Source organism: Papio anubis, chromosome 20 (genome assembly GCF_008728515.1).
Source record: "Papio anubis isolate 15944 chromosome 20, Panubis1.0, whole genome shotgun sequence".
Taxonomy (NCBI): Eukaryota; Metazoa; Chordata; class Mammalia; order Primates; family Cercopithecidae; genus Papio; species Papio anubis.
Genome location: NC_044995.1, coordinates 46,236,300 through 46,253,577, shown reverse-complemented (window position 1 = coordinate 46,253,577; position 17,278 = coordinate 46,236,300). Strand labels below are relative to the sequence as shown.

The window sequence follows — 17,278 nt, the reverse complement described above, 5'->3', positions numbered from 1 at the left end:
GAGTGAGACCCCATGTCAAAAAGAAGAAACAACAATAAAAAAAAGCAGCACGAAAATAAGAAAAAGCACAAATGAATGAGTCAGGGGTGTATGTCTCCAGTTTGTTCACCAGCAGTAACACTTATGCTTGTGGTAACACAGGATTGCTGGCCTGCTATGTGCCCAGCTATGCGCCCAGCAGCAGGCAGGAGCTTATGACATGTCCACGTAACAAGAATGCTGGATGTGCATAATGATATGAGCCCTGTGACGGTGGGTAAGGGAGGCTGAGCCACTAGCCCGAGGTTGTGCAGCAGGTTGGTGGCAGAGCCAGGATTCAAACCCAGCCTGACTATAGAACCCAGTCTCTTTCCCTACTCCCCTGATCCCCTATGTCCTCATGGGCCTGAGTGATGCCTTCTCCAGGTCCTTCATGGTGGGGTGAGTCTTGGCATTGGGCCCCAAATGGACGCTCATCCTCTTCACATTATAGCCAGAAATGCTGCCTTGCCCATCTCTAAACTATACCAACCTCTTTCATCTCCAGGCCTTCCCGGGTGCTGTCATCCTGACGAGGAATAGCTTTTCTATTGGCGAACTCCTATACACTCACAAAACCCCAGTCCCAATGCCCTTTCTCCCAAGAAGCCTCCCCTGGCTCCGCCTGAGACAGTTTGTCCGTGTGTGTGTCTGCCACCAGGTGTAGCTACTGCCCACAGCAAGGAAAGGTGAACTCTGTGGCTCACTAAGGAGTGACCTCAAATAAGTCCTTGCCTCTTTTCAGCCTTGTTTTCCTTCATCGGAAAACATGGAAGGTAACAGAACTGGCACACTGGGTTTTGTCAGGCTCAAGGGAGAGGAAGCAGGTAAAATCTGTGCTTAGCATGGAGCCTGGTGCTGAGTTGATGCTGGGGAAACAGACACCACCACCATCGTTCCTGTTATTTATGAATACCAGCATTGTTATTTATCTCTGAATCTCTCAGGGCTCAGCACACAGCCCTCAGCATTCAGCCTCATTTGTGGAGCATAAAAGTTCCACTTGGCGACCGGGCGCAGTGGCTCACACCTGTAATCCCAGCACTTTGGGAGGCCGAGGCAGGTGGATCACGAGGTCAGGAGATCAAGACCATCCTGGCTAACACGGTGAAACCCCGTCTCTACTGAAAATACAAAAAAATTAGCCGGGCGTGGTGGCGGGCGCCTGTAGTCCCAGCTACTCGGGAGGCTGAGGCAGGAGAATGGTGTGAACCCGGGAGGCGGAGCTTGCAGTGAGCTGAGATCCGGCCACTGCACTCCAGCCTGGGTGACAGAGCAAGACCCCGTCTCAAAAACAAAAAAAAAGTTCCATTTGGCAAAATGGAGGGCCCCCGGGAGGAGGTGGGGAGCGTGCTCACACACACACAGCCATAAATGCACACAGGTAAACAAACACGCGGACACCTGCACACTCCGTGCCAGCTTCTTACCTTCTGCTGCGCAGCCTCCAACAAGCAGGACCACAAGGAGGCCCATGGGACCAACCACGGATACCATGCCAGGGCCCCAGGTGGGCGCCATGCTTGGCAGCGACCTCTGATCTCCGCCCTGGAGGGGGATGGCCCCCTGGTCCCTCACAGAGAGGCCTCGAGCCGAGCGTCAGATGGGGCAGCGTCTGCAGAGGCAATGGAGGGCTGTGAGAGGCAAGTGGGGAAATCCAGGAGACCTTCATGGAGGAGGTAGTGGGAGGGTCACATGGAGCAGGGTAGGGTCCTGCGGGGGCTGGTCATGGGAAAATGGGGAAGGATCACAGGGTGATGGGATGGAATGAAAGTGCTGGGCCCCTGCTATAGAATTAATGTGTCCCCCCACCAAAAAGAAAATCGTATGTTGAAACCTTGTCCCCACTAGGATGGTAATAGGAGGTGGAGTCTTCGGTAAGTGACTAAGTCATGAGAGCAGAGACCTCATGAATGGGATTAGTATCATAAAAGCTCTCCCAGAAAGCTCCCTTGCCCTTTCTGCCATGTGAAGACACAGGGAGAAGATGCCTTCCATGAACCAGAAGACAGCCCTCACCAGACACCAAATCTGTGTTGCCTTGATCTTCGGCTTCCCAGCCTCTAGAACTGTGAGGTACGAATTTCTGTCGTTTACAAGCCACTTGGTCCGTGGTATTTGGCTATAGCAGCCCAAATGGACTAAGGCAGCCTCCAACCACCAGCGAAACCCCAACCCCAGCATGAATCCCCAACCTGGGCTGGGCCCGTGACTCAGACCAAGCCCCACACCAGGACTGAGGACCTCTGGGGGTGCTGAGCCCCGATTTTCTCCAACTCACAGGCTGCTCCTCAGGAAGGAGGGGACTCCAGACTACGCTGCTGTCTGGCTCTAAAACCTGGTCCCCCAAGTCACGAGACAAATCTCTCCCCACACCTGCCTGTCCCTGCCCTGCTCTAAGACCTCCCATGGCTCCCGGAGCCCCCAGGGGAAGCCACTCCTGCTGACTTCACTGTTTCCCCTTGCTTGGAGGTACAGCCAGGCCAGCCAAGCTCAGTCCCACCTCCAAGCCTTTGCTTCTGCTGTGCCCTCTGCCTGGAATGCTGTCCCCCACCACATGACAGGTCTCAGCTCAGCTGTCACTTCCTCAGGAAGCCCTTCTCTGTTCCTCAAAGGTCAACTCCCCCTACATTCTACATCCCGGAGCGTCAGATATGACTAAGGTTATCCTCCATGGTATTCACCCTGGTTCCCAAATTAAATGAAAAGATGTTCATCATTCAGCACGTTTCTCCTACAAGAACCTCAACTCCTCCCGGGCAGAAGCGTCCCTCATCACAGACCTTGAACCCTGGAACGGCCCCCTCCCCATCTCCCCAATCTCCACTCTGTCCGGAGCCAGGTCAGAGGTCCAGGGAGGGGCAGGGAGAGGCCCAAGGATAAGATCTTTGTTACCCAGTCATGCCAGCACCCATGCCAGCCCATGCCCTGGGCGGGTCCAGGCTGTGGCCACAGGAACTGGTGGTGCATAATAACGGGGCAGCCCCTGTGATTCTGACTCCCAAAATACCCAGCTGCGGTCACCTCGCGCAGCCCTGGGGCGGTCCCAGGGGAAGGATGGGCGGGTAGTGGCCAGGTCACAGCCTAGGGCGAGGAACGGGACTGGGGGGGCCTCGGTGTACATAGTGAGGCCACAGGCACTTAGTCAGACCGGGCACAGAGAATGATGCCTGCTAAATCAGGCCACAGACATACACAGATATACACAGTCAAATCACCAATACACACCGACACACAGTCAGACTGCAAGCAGTTCTGTATCTGCTTCACACAGTCAGGCAGCAGAGATGGGCACATGCACAATCAGGCAAATAAAACTTGCACATAGTCAGACCACAAACACAGACATACACCAAGCCAGAAAAGATACAGACACAGGGTCACGGTGGGGCAGGCAGTACACGTACACAGTTAGGTTACAGGGAACTGCAAACATGCAATTAGATCAGAGATACCTACAGGTGCACAAGCAGGTCAACGTCACACACAGACACAGGTGCCGGCACACTGTCAGACTATAGATAGGCCACTCAGTCAGCAGACCACAGGTGCATGCACCAGCCAGCCAAATAGAGACGCGCAAAGTCAGATCCCCTTCCTACACACATCTGTGCACACAGCCAGGCTACATAGACACGTACACGCATAGTCACACTCTAGGTACACCTTGCACACAACCAGTTGGGGACTGGGAAGATGAAGGAAATGAGGCCCAGAGCACAGTCCCTTACTCTGAGTCCCCGCCCTGGCCCTTTAAGAGCAAAAGTCACCAACAAGGAAGGCGGTGGCCCCAGATGGAGAAAACAGCCTGTGGCCAGCTGGGGCTAGGGTGACCACAGTGGCTGGCCCTGCCCAGAAATGCACATCTGCTTGGCCACACTGGTGGGGCGAGGTCAGTCCCAGACCACTTTGAGCAGCTGGGCAGGCCTGCAGAGAGCCTCTGGGGAAACTGAGGCAGCACAGCAAACCTGAAGCTCAGAGAGCATGGGTAGGAGTCACTTGCACAGAGAGCCTAGGTGGGGCACACGTATGGAGGGCCCCAGCCACAGCTGGCTCTCCCACATCCCACGGGGACCTCAGGGCAGCCGCCTTCTAAACCGGGCAGCCCTAATTACACCCTGGCTCCCACGGCAGAGGCCATGTTGGGCCCATACCTCCCTGATGTCTGGGCAGGACAAGGCTGACCCAGGCACAGGCAGGCAGGGCCTGGCCATGGACTCCCCTTAGATCCGCCACTCCAGCCTGTCAGGGGTGGGGACGAGGGGCTATAGCAACAGTGGCATTTGAGGCACGGGTGATGCCTCAGGAACAGGGTGGTGGGAGGGGCCCAGGGAGTGGGGTTCAGACACTACCGCTGCAAAAGACAAAACATTCCAGGGTCCCTTAGGTGCCAATCCTCCCTAGGGGAACCTCCCATGATGGAGATAGGACCCCGCACACCCACGACCCTCCTACTGACTCCTGCTTCCACGAAAACCCCAGGTGTGGGGTCCTCTGCGAGGACTTGGGAGAAAAGATCCCGAAGTCCCATCAGCTCTGCCTTCAGAATCTGTCCCCAAACTGCCCACTTCTTACCCATTCTTCTGCCTCCACTTCTTCCAGCCCCACTGTCACTGGCCTGGATGGACATCGTCACCTCCACCCTGGTCTCCCAGCTCCTGCCCTCGCCCTCGGTCTGTTCCACCCACAGAAAGCAGAAAGCATCTGCCAGCACCTGAGTCAGGGCCCGTCCCTCCTCTGCCCACAGCCCTCCACGGCTTCCACCTGCCTCGGGGTCAAAGCCCAAGTCCTTCCTGAGGCCCACCAGGTCCTGCACGACCTGCCCCATCCCCTCCCTGCTCTCCCCTCCTCCTCCTCTCCCCTTCCTCCTTCTGCTCCAGCCGCATGGCCTCCTTGCTGTTCCTCCAACACCCCAAGTGTAGTCCAGTCCTACCCCCCGGCCTTTGCATGGGCCATTCCTGGATTTAATATTGGGTGAGGACCAAAAGGTGAATGGGAATTAGGGGCAAGGGTGTCTGTGCACTAGGAACAGCATGAGGAAGGGCAAGGGGGCAGCACCGAGAGGTCCTAGGAGGGAGAGGGGGAGAGATGAGGACAGAGAGGTGCACACAGACCAGACCCACAGGACAGCCAGGAGCCCTACGTGGCCCTGGGCAGGGAGGGACACAGTCAGGTTGGTGCCAGGTGAACCCTCCACCATGCCCTCTTGCAACAAGGCAGCCTGGGCCACCAGCCTTGCCACTGCCAAGAAAGGGAAACTAAGTCAGGTGCAGTCATCTGCAAGCTCCCAGGAAATGACACGGCTGTCAGGAAAAGCATGGCAGCCCATGGTGGCCAGTGAGGCTGTGCCAGGGCTAGGGAGAAGGGAAAGGAGGGACTGCTGGACCTTGAACCCACGTAGGGCTCAGGGAGGGTCTCTGCCCACCCCGCCTGGCTTTCGGGGGCTAGGCTGCCCACCACTAGCTCGTGGTAGCTGGTCGGAGGCAGGCGCTTGCCTTTTACAGATGAGGAAACTGAGGCTCATGGAAGAACAGGGACTCAGCCAAGGCCCCCAGCTGGGGTGGGACTCGGGTCTAGAGCCCATGTTTAATCTTGTAACTGTGTCTTTCCCTAGCCACTGCGGGATCTCTGGACAACTCTCTCTGGGCCTGGTAGAGCCTGCTGGCCGCCTCTGGGGATTCCCCCGCCATGCTAATGGGGGGCGAGTGGGCACCCATTCCAACCAGGCGCCAGGGCATGGGTCACGCGATCTGGGAGCCGGCTTTGCGTGCCCACGCGATCCAGGGAGCATAAAGGGGTGATTATGACCCAGGCCGGGCAGCAAACAGGCTCTGTCACCCGCACGAGGCGGGGGCTCCTCGGGCCAGAGGAGGCTCCGGCTGGAGAGTCTACCCTGTCCTGTCCTGGGACGGGAGTCTGGGGGCCTAATTCTAACCCTCAGGGGCCATCCCATGACCCCAGGGCAGGAGAAGCCGAGGCTGGTGATGCCAGCAGTGGGACTCAGGGAAAAGACCCTAAGCCTGCACAACATCTCCACCTTCACATCCACCGCCCACCCACATCTCTCCCATGCCACCGCCTGGAATGTCATTTCCAGGACTGGACCCTGGCCTCCAGCCTCCCTGGACCTGGGTCACTCCCACGTCCACTCAAGCAGGGACAGGCAGCGAGGGCCCCCTTGGGTGGCAAGCCCAGGCTCTGTGGCCACTGGTGGGCTCAAGTCAGCTCTGGCCAAGCCACTGTCCCTCCCAGGTCACCATTATCTCCCTATCAGGAAATGGGCTCAGGGAGGGGCTGGGTGGGACTGGCCCTTCCTGGAACTGAAGACGGAAGACCTGGCTTTAATTGACTATTGATTGTATTGGGAAGATGTGACAGCTCAGGGCACTGTCCCCAGGGGTCCTGGTGGCCAGGAGTGGAAGGGTGGGGCAGACAGGGAACCAGGCCCAGCCCTGGAGAGGGAAATCATTAAAGTCCACTGGGTGCCCCTGGGGTGCTGAGCCCCATTAGATGTTCTCTGTGTTTCCTGCTGTTTAACGGATTAGGAAACCAAGGCTCACCAAGAGTCCTGCATGGAGAAGGGGGCTGGGCTGGGTTAGGATTTGAGGCCAGAGCCCGGTTCTCAATCGAGCTCAGGGTCCACGTCCCCTAGGCACCCAGGCTGCCAAAATTGCCCCAACAGTGTGTCCCCCATGCTGGTTTCATGGAACAACTTGAGACGCCAAGATCTGGGGGCATCCCTGCTGCTCACACACCCACAGTGGCTCCCAGCTCCCGTGCTCGGTGTGCTGGGCCCTTCTTGATGTGACTGCATCTATCTCTTCCCTACCCCCTCTTCCCAAAAGGTCCCGCAGTTCTCAGAATACACTGCCTCAGGCCTCTGAGCCTCTTCCCATGCAGGTCCCTCACCTGGCACATCCTTCCCCAGCTGGCCCACGGTCACAGTCAGCTCATCCTGTAAGCTGCAACCACGAGATGCCTCCACTCCAAGCTAAGCCCCGTTCTCCTCTGCTCTAAAACCCCCATGGCTCCCATCAACACGCATTAAAACTCAGACTGCTACCTCAGCCTCCAGAGCTGCCAGCCCGGCCTCTACTGACCCCGTCACGCCACAACCCCCCATGCCAGGCTTCCCATGCCACCTTGATCCCCCCACTTGTGGCCCCTGGCTCCCATAGGGGTATTGACACGCACTGTTCCTTCCACCCAGCACACCCTTCCATATCCCCATCAAATCTCAGCCCTCACACTCATCCTCAGGTCTCAGCTGAGCTGTCGCCTCCTTCAGGAAGCCCTCCTGGATGCCCCAGGTTGGATCAAGACCCATTCTGCGCTACCCCATCACAGCTGTGCTCCCACTGTGGGTCTGTCAACCCTCTGGATGGAAGCCCTCTTCCCACCCCAGGAACGTGGCAAAGCCGCTGCGTGCACTGGATGCCTGCTGCATACCCAGCTCCACCTGGCACTTTATCCACATCATCCCTGGGGTCACCTGGGTCTCAGAGGTGGAAACTGAGACCATAGACAGAGACCACCCCAGGCAATGGAGGCCAAGACGGGGACAGCCTCACATCCACCCTAGGGGGTCTGGCTGAGATTTAAAGGGTGAGGGTGAGGCTCTGGAAGGAGCAGACAGGGCTTGGGGTTGACGCCAGCCTGGGGTCTGCCGGAAGCCCCTTGAGGAGGGTCACCAAACTCCATCAGCTCAGGACGCGGGGCCTGGAACGGCTTAGAGCCCAGGGACGGGAATGGGTAACGGAAAGGTACCAGCTGCCCTGACCATCCCAGAAGACACCACCACAGGCCCCTCCCTGAGGCCAAGCCCCCCAGTTTCTTAAAGCCCCCCAACAAAGCACAGAGGCAACGTGGGGTCCCCAGGCCCAAGGGGAGCTGAAACAAATGGATGGAAGTAAACTTTTGCGATTTTCGGGGTTGGCTAAGAGCAGGAATTCCTGCCATGCACCCCCCACCGCTACCTGCCCCCTCTGCGGTCCTGTTGCCTCCTCTGCCTTCTGCGAAGTCCCCAATCAGAGCTCCCCCGGGCTGGCAGCGAAGGCTGCCCTGCGCCTGGCTCCGCCCCCGGGAGGTGGGGGAGGAGAAGGGGTGGGGGGAGGAGGTCGGGCTGGGGGCCAGGCGGGGGAGGGGACCCTGCGGAGCATAACGGTCTGGAGTTTTCCAAAGTGCAAGCGACGGGCCTGAATGGGGGGGCGCCAGGCAGCAGCAGGCCCAGATTGTCCCTGGAGGGCGGCCAGCCCAGTCAGGCCCGTGCTAGGCTGGGGGGACCCCCGCGTCCCCTGTCTCGGAGCACGGAGGGGGAGCGAGGAGAGGGACAAAGCCTGGCGCGGCCCGGGCCTTGGGATGGAAGGGGGTCCCGGGCGCACTCACCCCGCGGCTCGGAGATCGGGCCCGGGCCCCGCGAGGCCTCCACAGGGCCCGCCGCAACCGGTCCCCGCGTCCCTCGTCCGCCCGGAGCGGAGCGCGGCGCGCAGCGAAGACTCGGGAGAGGCCTCGGCCTGGGGAGCTCGGCCTGGGGGCGGGGCAAGGGGCGGGGCTGCAGGGGGCGGGGCTGCAGGGGGCGGGGTTGCAGGGGACGGCCGGGGAGAGGGATTGGGGGGGGCAGGGATGGGCCCCGGCCGGAAGTGGGGCGGGGGACCAGAGGGGAGCCCCATCTGGAGGCGCAGAGAGCCTCCGCGGGGGTCCGTGCAGCATTGAGAGAAGGGGTGCCCCAGGGAGGGCATGACCCAAGACCCCTCCCTCCCGAAGGCTGGTCCCACTGGGAGCCTCTACCCTGCTCCCCGCTTCCACAGCTCTGATCGTGGCCATGGCAACGGATGAGGAGGCTGGATGCCGGACGGGGCGGCGGAGGGCTCCCCAAACACACCCAAATACAGGAGGTCGGAGAAGGGGCAGAGTTCCCCTCCCCGTCTGGGTGGGACCTGAGGCCCAGCAGTTGCGGGGGAGGCGTCCCCTCTTTCCCCTCCTAGACCAGAGGGTGGGGGAGGGGCTCGGGCGCAGAGGCTTCCCTCCCGCTGGGGGTCCAGGGGAATGAATGGGGGAACACCGTGGCAGAGGCCCCCACCCTCGCCACAAGCCTGAGGAGGGGGCGGAGAGCGCGGGGCCAGATTGGAAACAGATGGGGCCGCCGTGCCAGGCCCGCGACACTGGAGCAGAGGGAGAGGAGGAGGGAGAGGGAGGGGCAGACCTGTCCGGGCGCCCAATCCGAGCCCGCGCTGCGCCCAGGGTGCGGGTTTGAAAACTCCACTGGAGGGGCCCGGAATGCAGAAGGCCAGCGGGACCTAAGGGTCTCGAGCACGGGGCAGGGGCCGGGATGGAGACCCAAGGGCTCCCGCGTCTGCTCCCATCCCTGGTGAAAACGCCTCTCTTCCCAGCATCCGCGCTGAGGACGAAGCCCAAACGCCAACGCCAACGGGATGTCCTGAGCTCTCAGCTATCATCAGCTGTGCTTCCTCAGGCCACTGGCCACGGCTCTAGGAGGCAGGCCCATCATCACCCCCATTCTGCAAAGAACGGAGCCAAGAAGGAGAGAAACGGCTGCCCACAGCCAGGAAGAGCAGGGATCGGAACCAGGGTTTGGGTCCAGAGGCGGAGCTCTCACCACAGTGCTGCTGGAGGCCTGGGGCCCCGGAACTGAGGGTACATCACGAATAATTTCAAGTCCCTTGGGTTAATCTAGGGACAGGGCCATCCTGGAGACAGACGGCCCCATTCTCTAGAAGTCATTACTCAGTGGGGCAAAGGATGTGGGCTTTGATGGGAGACACATGGGCGGCTGTGAGAGCCCAGCAGAGACCACTCTGCTCCCGTCCATGCCCTCCCACTGCTACCCCAGTGGGTGGCTCCCACCTCCCTCAAACATCGAATAAATGCCTCCCTCACTGGGGGATCCCACACTGCCCCTTTCCCGTACCACGCATCATCCCCCCTCTGCAAAATGGAGCATGGAATCCCCCCACCCCACCTCCAGCACTAGGTGGCCTAGTCCACAAAGCACCATGCACACAGTAGGTGGTCTGTGAGTGTCTGCACACAGGCTCCCTGCCTGCCCCTTTGACACAAAGCACACAGTAGGAAATAAACACAGGATGCCTTGACGCCTCCCATCCCACGCAACGCCACCCTCAGCGAGGTACACAGTAGGTGCTTCATGGAGGCGGCGGCCTGGTGCCCCAGTACCACTAGAGGCACACAGGAGGTGCCCTGTGTCAATGAAGGCATAGGAGCAACCAGCATGACCTCCCCAACTCGGCTGGGCACACGGTGGGCCCTCAGGAGCAGAGTAGGCACCTTGTTTGCATCTGCGGCAAGGTAGGGGGCTCATACAGACTCGAGCTTGAATCCAGGGATGCCCCGTGTGTCAAGAAAGGACCCGTACCTCTCAGGCTGACGGTTTCCCCATCTGCCACATAAGTCAAGCACCGAACAGGCGTTCAATGAATCCACACTGTCAGGAGGCTTGGGGCTGTATGACCTGCGGCAGACGGGCCTGGCTCCTGCCAGCCCCTTCCCAGCCAGTCCTGCCCTCTCTGGGCCTTTTGCCCATGTCTCTGTGGAGACAGACTCTTGCTCCTATTCCACAGTGGTGACCGCAGTTGGCAGGGGACATAGCTGCCCCCGAGGGGCTGGGGAAGTTGGGCCAGGTGCCCTCCCCCTTGGCTGGGTGGCCCCATCAGCACAGAGCCCTAAGTGCGCCTAGTCCTGGGTCTGCCTCTCCCAGCAGACTGTGACCTCGGTGGACAGAGCAGGGTTTGTCTCGGTCACCCAGTGTCCCCAGCACCTAGCACAGGTCCACGGTACAAAGGAGGTTCTCAGCAAACATTTGCACAATCAGGCCCAGCCTCACCCAGCAGAGCCCCTCCAACCTTATTCTCCTCCAAAAGCCACACCGTGTGCCCTTGTCATAAAGCAGGCATCTTCGCCCACCCTTTTTTCAAGACAGGGTCTCACTCTGTTGCTCAGGCTGGAGGGCGGTGGCACCATCATGGCTCACTGTAGCCTCAACCTCCTGGGCTCAAGTGATCCTCCCACCTCAGCCTCCTGAGTAGCTTGGACTACAGGCACGTGCCACCATGTCTGGCTAATTTTTGGATTTTTTTTTGTAGACATGGGACCCCCCCCAAGTTGCCCAGACTGGTCTCGAACTCCTAGACTCAAGTGTTCCTCCTGCCTCAGCCTACCAAAGTGCTGGGATTACAGACATGAGCCTGTAATAAGGTTAAGCCCAGCCTACCCTTTTCTAAACAAACATTTCCAAGCACCTATGCCAGGCGCAATTCTAGACACACAGTGACCAAGACTGACAAAGATGCCTGCCCTCAGGGTGCAGACGCTCTGTTGAGGGTGACACATGAGAAACAACGGAAATAAAATCCACTGCGGGTCAGATGGTGGTAAGGGCTCTGAAGATGATTGGGTTGGGGGTTGTAGGATGAGGCGGGAGGATCGCCTGAAGCCAGGAGTTTGAGACCAGCCTGGGCAATACAGCCCATCATCTCTACAAAAACTTAAAAAAATTAGCTGGGGCCAGGCAAGGTGGCTCAAGCCTGTAATCCCAGCACTTTGGGAGGCTGAGATGGGCGGATCACGAGGTCAGGAGATCGAGACCATCCTGGCTAACACGGTGAAACCCCGTCTCTACTAAAAAATACAAAAAAAACTAGCCAGATGAAGTGGCAGGCACCTGTAGTCCCAGCTGCTCAGGAGGCCGAGGCAGGAGAATGGCGTGAACCCAGGAGACGGAGCTTGCAGTGAGCGGAGATCCGGCCACTGCACTCCAGCCTGGGCAACAGAGTGAGACTCCGTCTCAAAAAAAAAAAAAAAAATAGCTGGGCCTGGTGGTGCATGCCCGTAGTCCCAGCTACTTGGGAGGCTGAGGCGGGAGCATCGCTTGAGGCCAGGAAGTTGAGGCTGCAGTGAGCCATGATGGTGCCACTGCACTCCAGCCTGGGTGACAGAGCAAGACTCTGTCTCTAAAAACATGTAAAATAAAATAAATACAGGATAGGAGAGGGGGAGGTGACACACGAATAAAGACCAGAAGGAGGTTGGAGAAAATGAAAGAGGATTCCAGACAGAGAGCTCAGCCCATGCAAAGGCCCTGGGGCAGCACCATACCTGGTGTGTTGGAAGAATGGCAAGGAGGCCCGTGTGGCTGGAGCAGAGGGAGGAGGGGGAGACAAACAGGAAGGGAGGGGAGGGAGGGAATGGGACAGGATTCGCAGGGCCTCAGAGGCCTCCGGGAGGAATTGGGCTTTGACCCTGAGGAAGGTGGGAGCCATGGAAGGCTGTGGGTAGAGGAAGGATGGGCCCTGACTTAGGTACTCACAGACATCCTCAGTTGCTGTGGGGAGGGCAGACTGTGGGGGATGACTAGGCTGGGGTCAAGGTAGGCAATGATGGGGCTGGAGTGGGTAGAGGATGGGAGAGAAGGGCACATTCTAGGCAGACCCAATGGAATTTTCTAAATGACTCGTTCGGGGATGTACAGAAAAGAGGGGACTCAAGGACGACTTCCGGGTTTTTGGCCTGAGCACCCTAAAGGTTAAGGGTGGCCACCTCCAGGAAGCCCTCTCTGATTACCCCGCCTACCCTGTGCCCTTGAGGGCTGACCCCTGCAGCCCCTCCAAAAACATTCCATTGATATGTCCTCTGTATACACCCAGGAGGCGGCTGCCCTTGGGGAGGAACACGGGGCTGGATCACGTCAGCTCCCACAGCTGGGACGTTGGGGGGTAATTTTTTTCAAAATAACTTTTCTTCTAATTATAAAATAGGCGCGTGCAGCAGAAAATTAGGTAAAATCAGCATAAAGAAGAAAATAAAAGTTACCCAAAATCCATCCCTCGCCTAGAGAGAAACTGTTTCATGAGGCCGTTCTCATTCATTCTTTCCCTGTACATGTATTGAGCACCTACTGTGTGCTGTGCTGAGGACACAGTGGTGAGCACGATGGAACCAGTGCTCCTGCCCTTGTGGGGGGGACACAGATAAGTTGGGGGGATAGACACCCACAGAGAAAAACAAACACTGTCAATAATGCAAGGCCTGGCAGTGCTAAGAGATGCCAATAACAAATAAACCACACTGCAAGGCTCCAAAAACTGGGGGATCCCTGAGGGAACCTCTTAGAATTGGTGACAATTGCATTTAGACCTGGAGGAAGAGAGCAAATCAGACATACAAGCACCTATGGGAACAGAGTTCCAGACAGGAGGAACAGCAAATACAGTGGCCCTGAGGCTAACCATTTCCTTCCAGTCTTTTTTTTTTTTTTTTTTTTGAGACAGAGTCCTATTCTGTCACCCAGGCTGGAGTGCAGTGGCACGATCTCAGCTCACTGCAACCTCCGCCTCCCAGGTTCACGCAATTCTCCTGCCTCAGCCTCCTGAGTAGCTGGGATTACAGGTGCACACCACCATGCCCAGCTAATTTTTTGTGTATTTTTAGTAGAGACAGGGTTTCACTATATTGGCCAGACTGGTCTCGAACTCCTGACCTCATGATCTGCCAGCCTCGGCCTCCCAAAGTGTTGGGATTACAGCCGTGAGCCACCATGCCCGGCCTCCTTCTAGTCTTTCTTCTATGCATACAAATGGATGCTTTTCTTTCGTTCAATGGGGATCACCATCAGGAGACCACGTTCCAATGTCCAGCTCACAGAATTTAATCAATTCCCACTTATCCCATTATGTCCCTTATAAACAACACTGTGAGGGACATCCTTAGACACAGCTGTGTCCCTTCATCTCCTGAAGAAACTTCCAAAGCAGAGGTAACTTTGTTCTCAAGCCTTTTAAACCTTTCCTGATGGGGGCCCCTTAGATAAAACCATACCCTTGGCACACCAGGGCAGGACCCCCTCCCCCAGCCTGTCTGTCCCACCTCCTTCATATTTGGCACCAAAAGCCCCGGACATTTCATTTAGGTACAAACTCTGTACTCTTGGCTGCGAGAGCCAGAGAGAAACTGGTCGGGCAGCTTCCTTTCGGTTTCCCTGCCCTGGTCTTGCCCATGCCCAAGGCTCCCGCCTCCTACCTAGCACAGCATTTGTGACCCGGGGCACGGGCGGGTGCCAACCAGCCAGAAGCCTGCCTCACCCACGTTCACATCACAGCCCTGGCGCCGGGTCTACCCGCCAGCCACACCGCAGCGGGCATGATGCCCACCACAGGCACACCCCAGCTCCATGTCTGCCCTTTTTACCTGTCCGCCCCCGCAGGCCAGGCTACCTTCCCCTTCCTGGAAAATTTGAGACACCTTCAGGCGTGGCTGGATCCAGCAAAGCCATTCCTCCCATGTCTTCCCCAACTCTGCTGATGGCAGCTCCATCCTTCCAGGGGCTCAGGCTAGAACCTGAAAGCTGGCCCTCAATGCTCTTCCTCCCTCACCCCATATGCTATTTGTCTGGAAATACTCTCACGTTTCCCTCCTAAATTTCTACTCACTTTGTCCATCTTTCTCCATATTCCCTTCCCAACCCATCCAGCTGGATTATTGCCTGCTTGGACCAGCACAGTCACCTCTGCCCTGGTCGCCAGCCTCCCACCCTCGCCCTCCACAGTCTGTCCTCCCCACAGCACCCACTACAAGGTGCCAGTGAGCACCTGAGTCAGGTCCCGTCCCTTCTCTGCCCACAGCCCTCCATGGCTCCCACCTCCCTCAGGGGCAAAGCCCAAGTCTTCCTGGTGGCCCACAAGGGCCTGTACAACCTGCCCATCCCCTCCCTGCCTTCTATTCCTCCCTCTCTCCCCCTCACTCACTCTGCTCCAGCTACATGTGCCTCCTCGCTGTTCCTCCAGCACCCCAAGTGCGGTCCTGCCCCAGGGCCTTTGCACGGGCTATGCCTCTGCCTGGAACACTGTTCCTCTACATTTTCATGTCACTTTCCTTCTCACCCTTCCATTCTCCCTCAAGGATCACCTCCTCAGAAGCGCCCTGGCTGACCACCTCACTCAAGCAGCACCCATCACCCTTTATCTTACCGTCACCTGAAATTCTCTCTCTTTACTCACTGGATCTGAGTTATCAAATACAAGAATCACTAGTGACTGGGTGCGGTGGCTCATGCCTGTAATCCCAGCGCTTTAGGAGGCCAAAGTGGGTGAATTGCTTGATGCCAGGAGTTTGAGACCAGCCTGGGCAACATGGCAAAACCCCATCTCTACTAAAAACACAAAAATTACCTGGGTGTGGTGGTGCACACCGGTAGTCTTAGCTACCTGGAAGGCTGAGGCACAAGAATTGCTAGAACCCAGGAGGTGGACATTGCAGTGAGCTGAGACCATGCCATAGCACTACAGCCTGGGCAACAGAGTGAGACTCTGTTAAGAAAAAAACAGAAAAGAAAAATGAAGTAAACTTTAAAATTCTGCTTCTCAAGTCACACCAGCCACATTTCCAGTGTGGTTCATGGCCAGAGTACTGAAACCCACATAGCAGACTTCTATCACTGCAGAAAGTTCTGCGGCCAGTTCTGCCAGGGAGAATGGGGTCAGGCCAGTCTTGGTCATCACCAGGGTCGAGTACACAGTATGTGCTCAATAAATGCTTTCTTTTTTTTTTTTTTTTCTTTTTTTTTGAGACGGAGTCTTGCTCTGTAGCCCGGGCTGGAGTGCAGTGGCCGGATCTCAGCTCACTGCAAGCTCCGCCTCTCGGGTTCACGCCATTCTCCTGCCTCAGCCTCCCGAGTAGCTGGGACTACAGGCGCCCGCCACCTCGCCCGGCTAGTTTTTTGTATTTTTAGTAGAGACGGGGTTTCACCGTGTTAGCCAGGATGGTCTCGATCTCCTGACCTCGTGATCCGCCCGCCTCGGCCTCCAATAAATGCTTTCTAAATGAAGAAGTGAGCTGGGTGTGGTGGCTTACGCCTGTAATCCCAACACTTTGGGAGGCCGAAGTGGACAGATGACTTGAGCCCAGGTGTTTGAGATCAGCCTGGGCAACATAGGGAGGAGACTCCATCTCAACAAAAAATACCAAAACTAGCTGGGCATAGTGGTGCATGCCTGCAATCCCAGCTACTTGAGAGGCTGAGGTAGAAGGACTGCTTGAGCCCAGGAGGCAGAGGTTGCAGTGAGCTGAGATTGTACCATTGCACTCCAGCCTGGATGACCGAGTGAGACTCCATCTCAAAAAAAAAAGGTGGCAAAATATATATAACAAAAAAATTACCATAAAAATATACAGAGATGAAAGAGTGAAGACATCAATGGCTCAGAGACCTTGCAGAGGCCGGAGGTGCTGACCAATGGCACGGAGATCAGCAGGTACCGTCTGCAGCCACAGTCCCCCGTCCACTCTCACTCCCCGGGCAGCCACGTTAGGATATCCAAACTCCACATTTCCAACATGGGGACACGGAAAACCAGAAAGCAAAAGCCACACTGCTGGGCTTTGAACCTGGATCTCCCTGGCTGGCCAGCAAAGCATCCTCTGGGAGCTCCTGCTCTAGCCCCAAGGGTAGAAACTTGGAAAAGGCTTCCAGGCCATAGCTGGAGTCAGTTTCGCAGTGCCAACGTGCTGACTCAGCCGAAAGTGGGGGACGGGGGAGGGACAGAATGGCTGGTCTCCCCGCCAGGTCCCATTGCCAGCCTGGGCCCCTGCCAGGCCCACCGTCTCCCACCTTGAACCAGCGTTGAGTGCATTAAAGTTGTTGCTTTTTTTTTTTTTTGTCTTTTTTTTAGACAGAGTCCGCTCTGTCACCCAGGCTGGAGTACAGTGGCGTGATCTCAGCTCACTGCAACCTCTGGCTCCCGGGTTCAATTGATTCTCCTGCCTCAGCCTCCCGATTAGCTGGGATTATAGGTGCCCACCACCATGCTCAACTATTTTTTGTATTTTTAGTAGAGACAGGGATTCACCATATTAGTCAGGCTGGTCTTGAACTCCTGACCTCAGGTGATCTACCTGTTTGAGCCTCCCAAAGTGCCGGGATTACATGTGTGAGCCACCATGCCTGGCCGCAAGTGCATTTAATGGATCTGGCCACATCCTCTCTGCAAGATGCCTGCGGGTCTCTTGTTCAAGCGCATCCTCCTGCTCTGCACCCACCAGTCCCCAGGGAGGGTGATCATGGTCTCCCCCCAATCCTCCCCTCCTTGCTCATGACTCTGCCATGTCCCAATACCCCCCACTGATTGATTGATTGATGGATGGATGAATGGAGTCTCACTCTGTTGCTCAGGCTGGAGTGTAGTGGGGCAATCTCGGCTCACTGCAACCTCTGCTTCCTAGGTTCAAGTGG

The 17,278-nt window shown here is 57.2% G+C and overlaps 1 protein-coding gene across 16 annotated transcripts in view; it reads right to left on the bottom strand.

Moving 5' to 3' along the window:
• Positions 1-17,278, bottom strand: part of PTPRS (protein tyrosine phosphatase receptor type S) — a 138,044-nt gene that overhangs the window by 80,009 nt on the left and 40,757 nt on the right. For 8 of the 16 annotated variants that reach the window (XM_031660093.1, XM_031660091.1, XM_031660095.1 and 5 more), the window contains exons 1-2: positions 8,404-8,520; positions 1,449-1,633 (exon numbers count right to left, since the gene is read on the bottom strand). In XM_031660093.1, the coding sequence (XP_031515953.1) occupies positions 1,449-1,539 (91 nt within the window). In that variant the 5' untranslated portion in view covers positions 1,540-1,633; positions 8,404-8,520. Of the gene's footprint in view, positions 1-1,448; positions 1,634-8,403; positions 8,521-17,278 lie in introns of those variants that run through there. The other 8 variants (XM_009193249.4, XM_003914711.5, XM_009193250.4 and 5 more) reach the window with 4 other exon arrangements.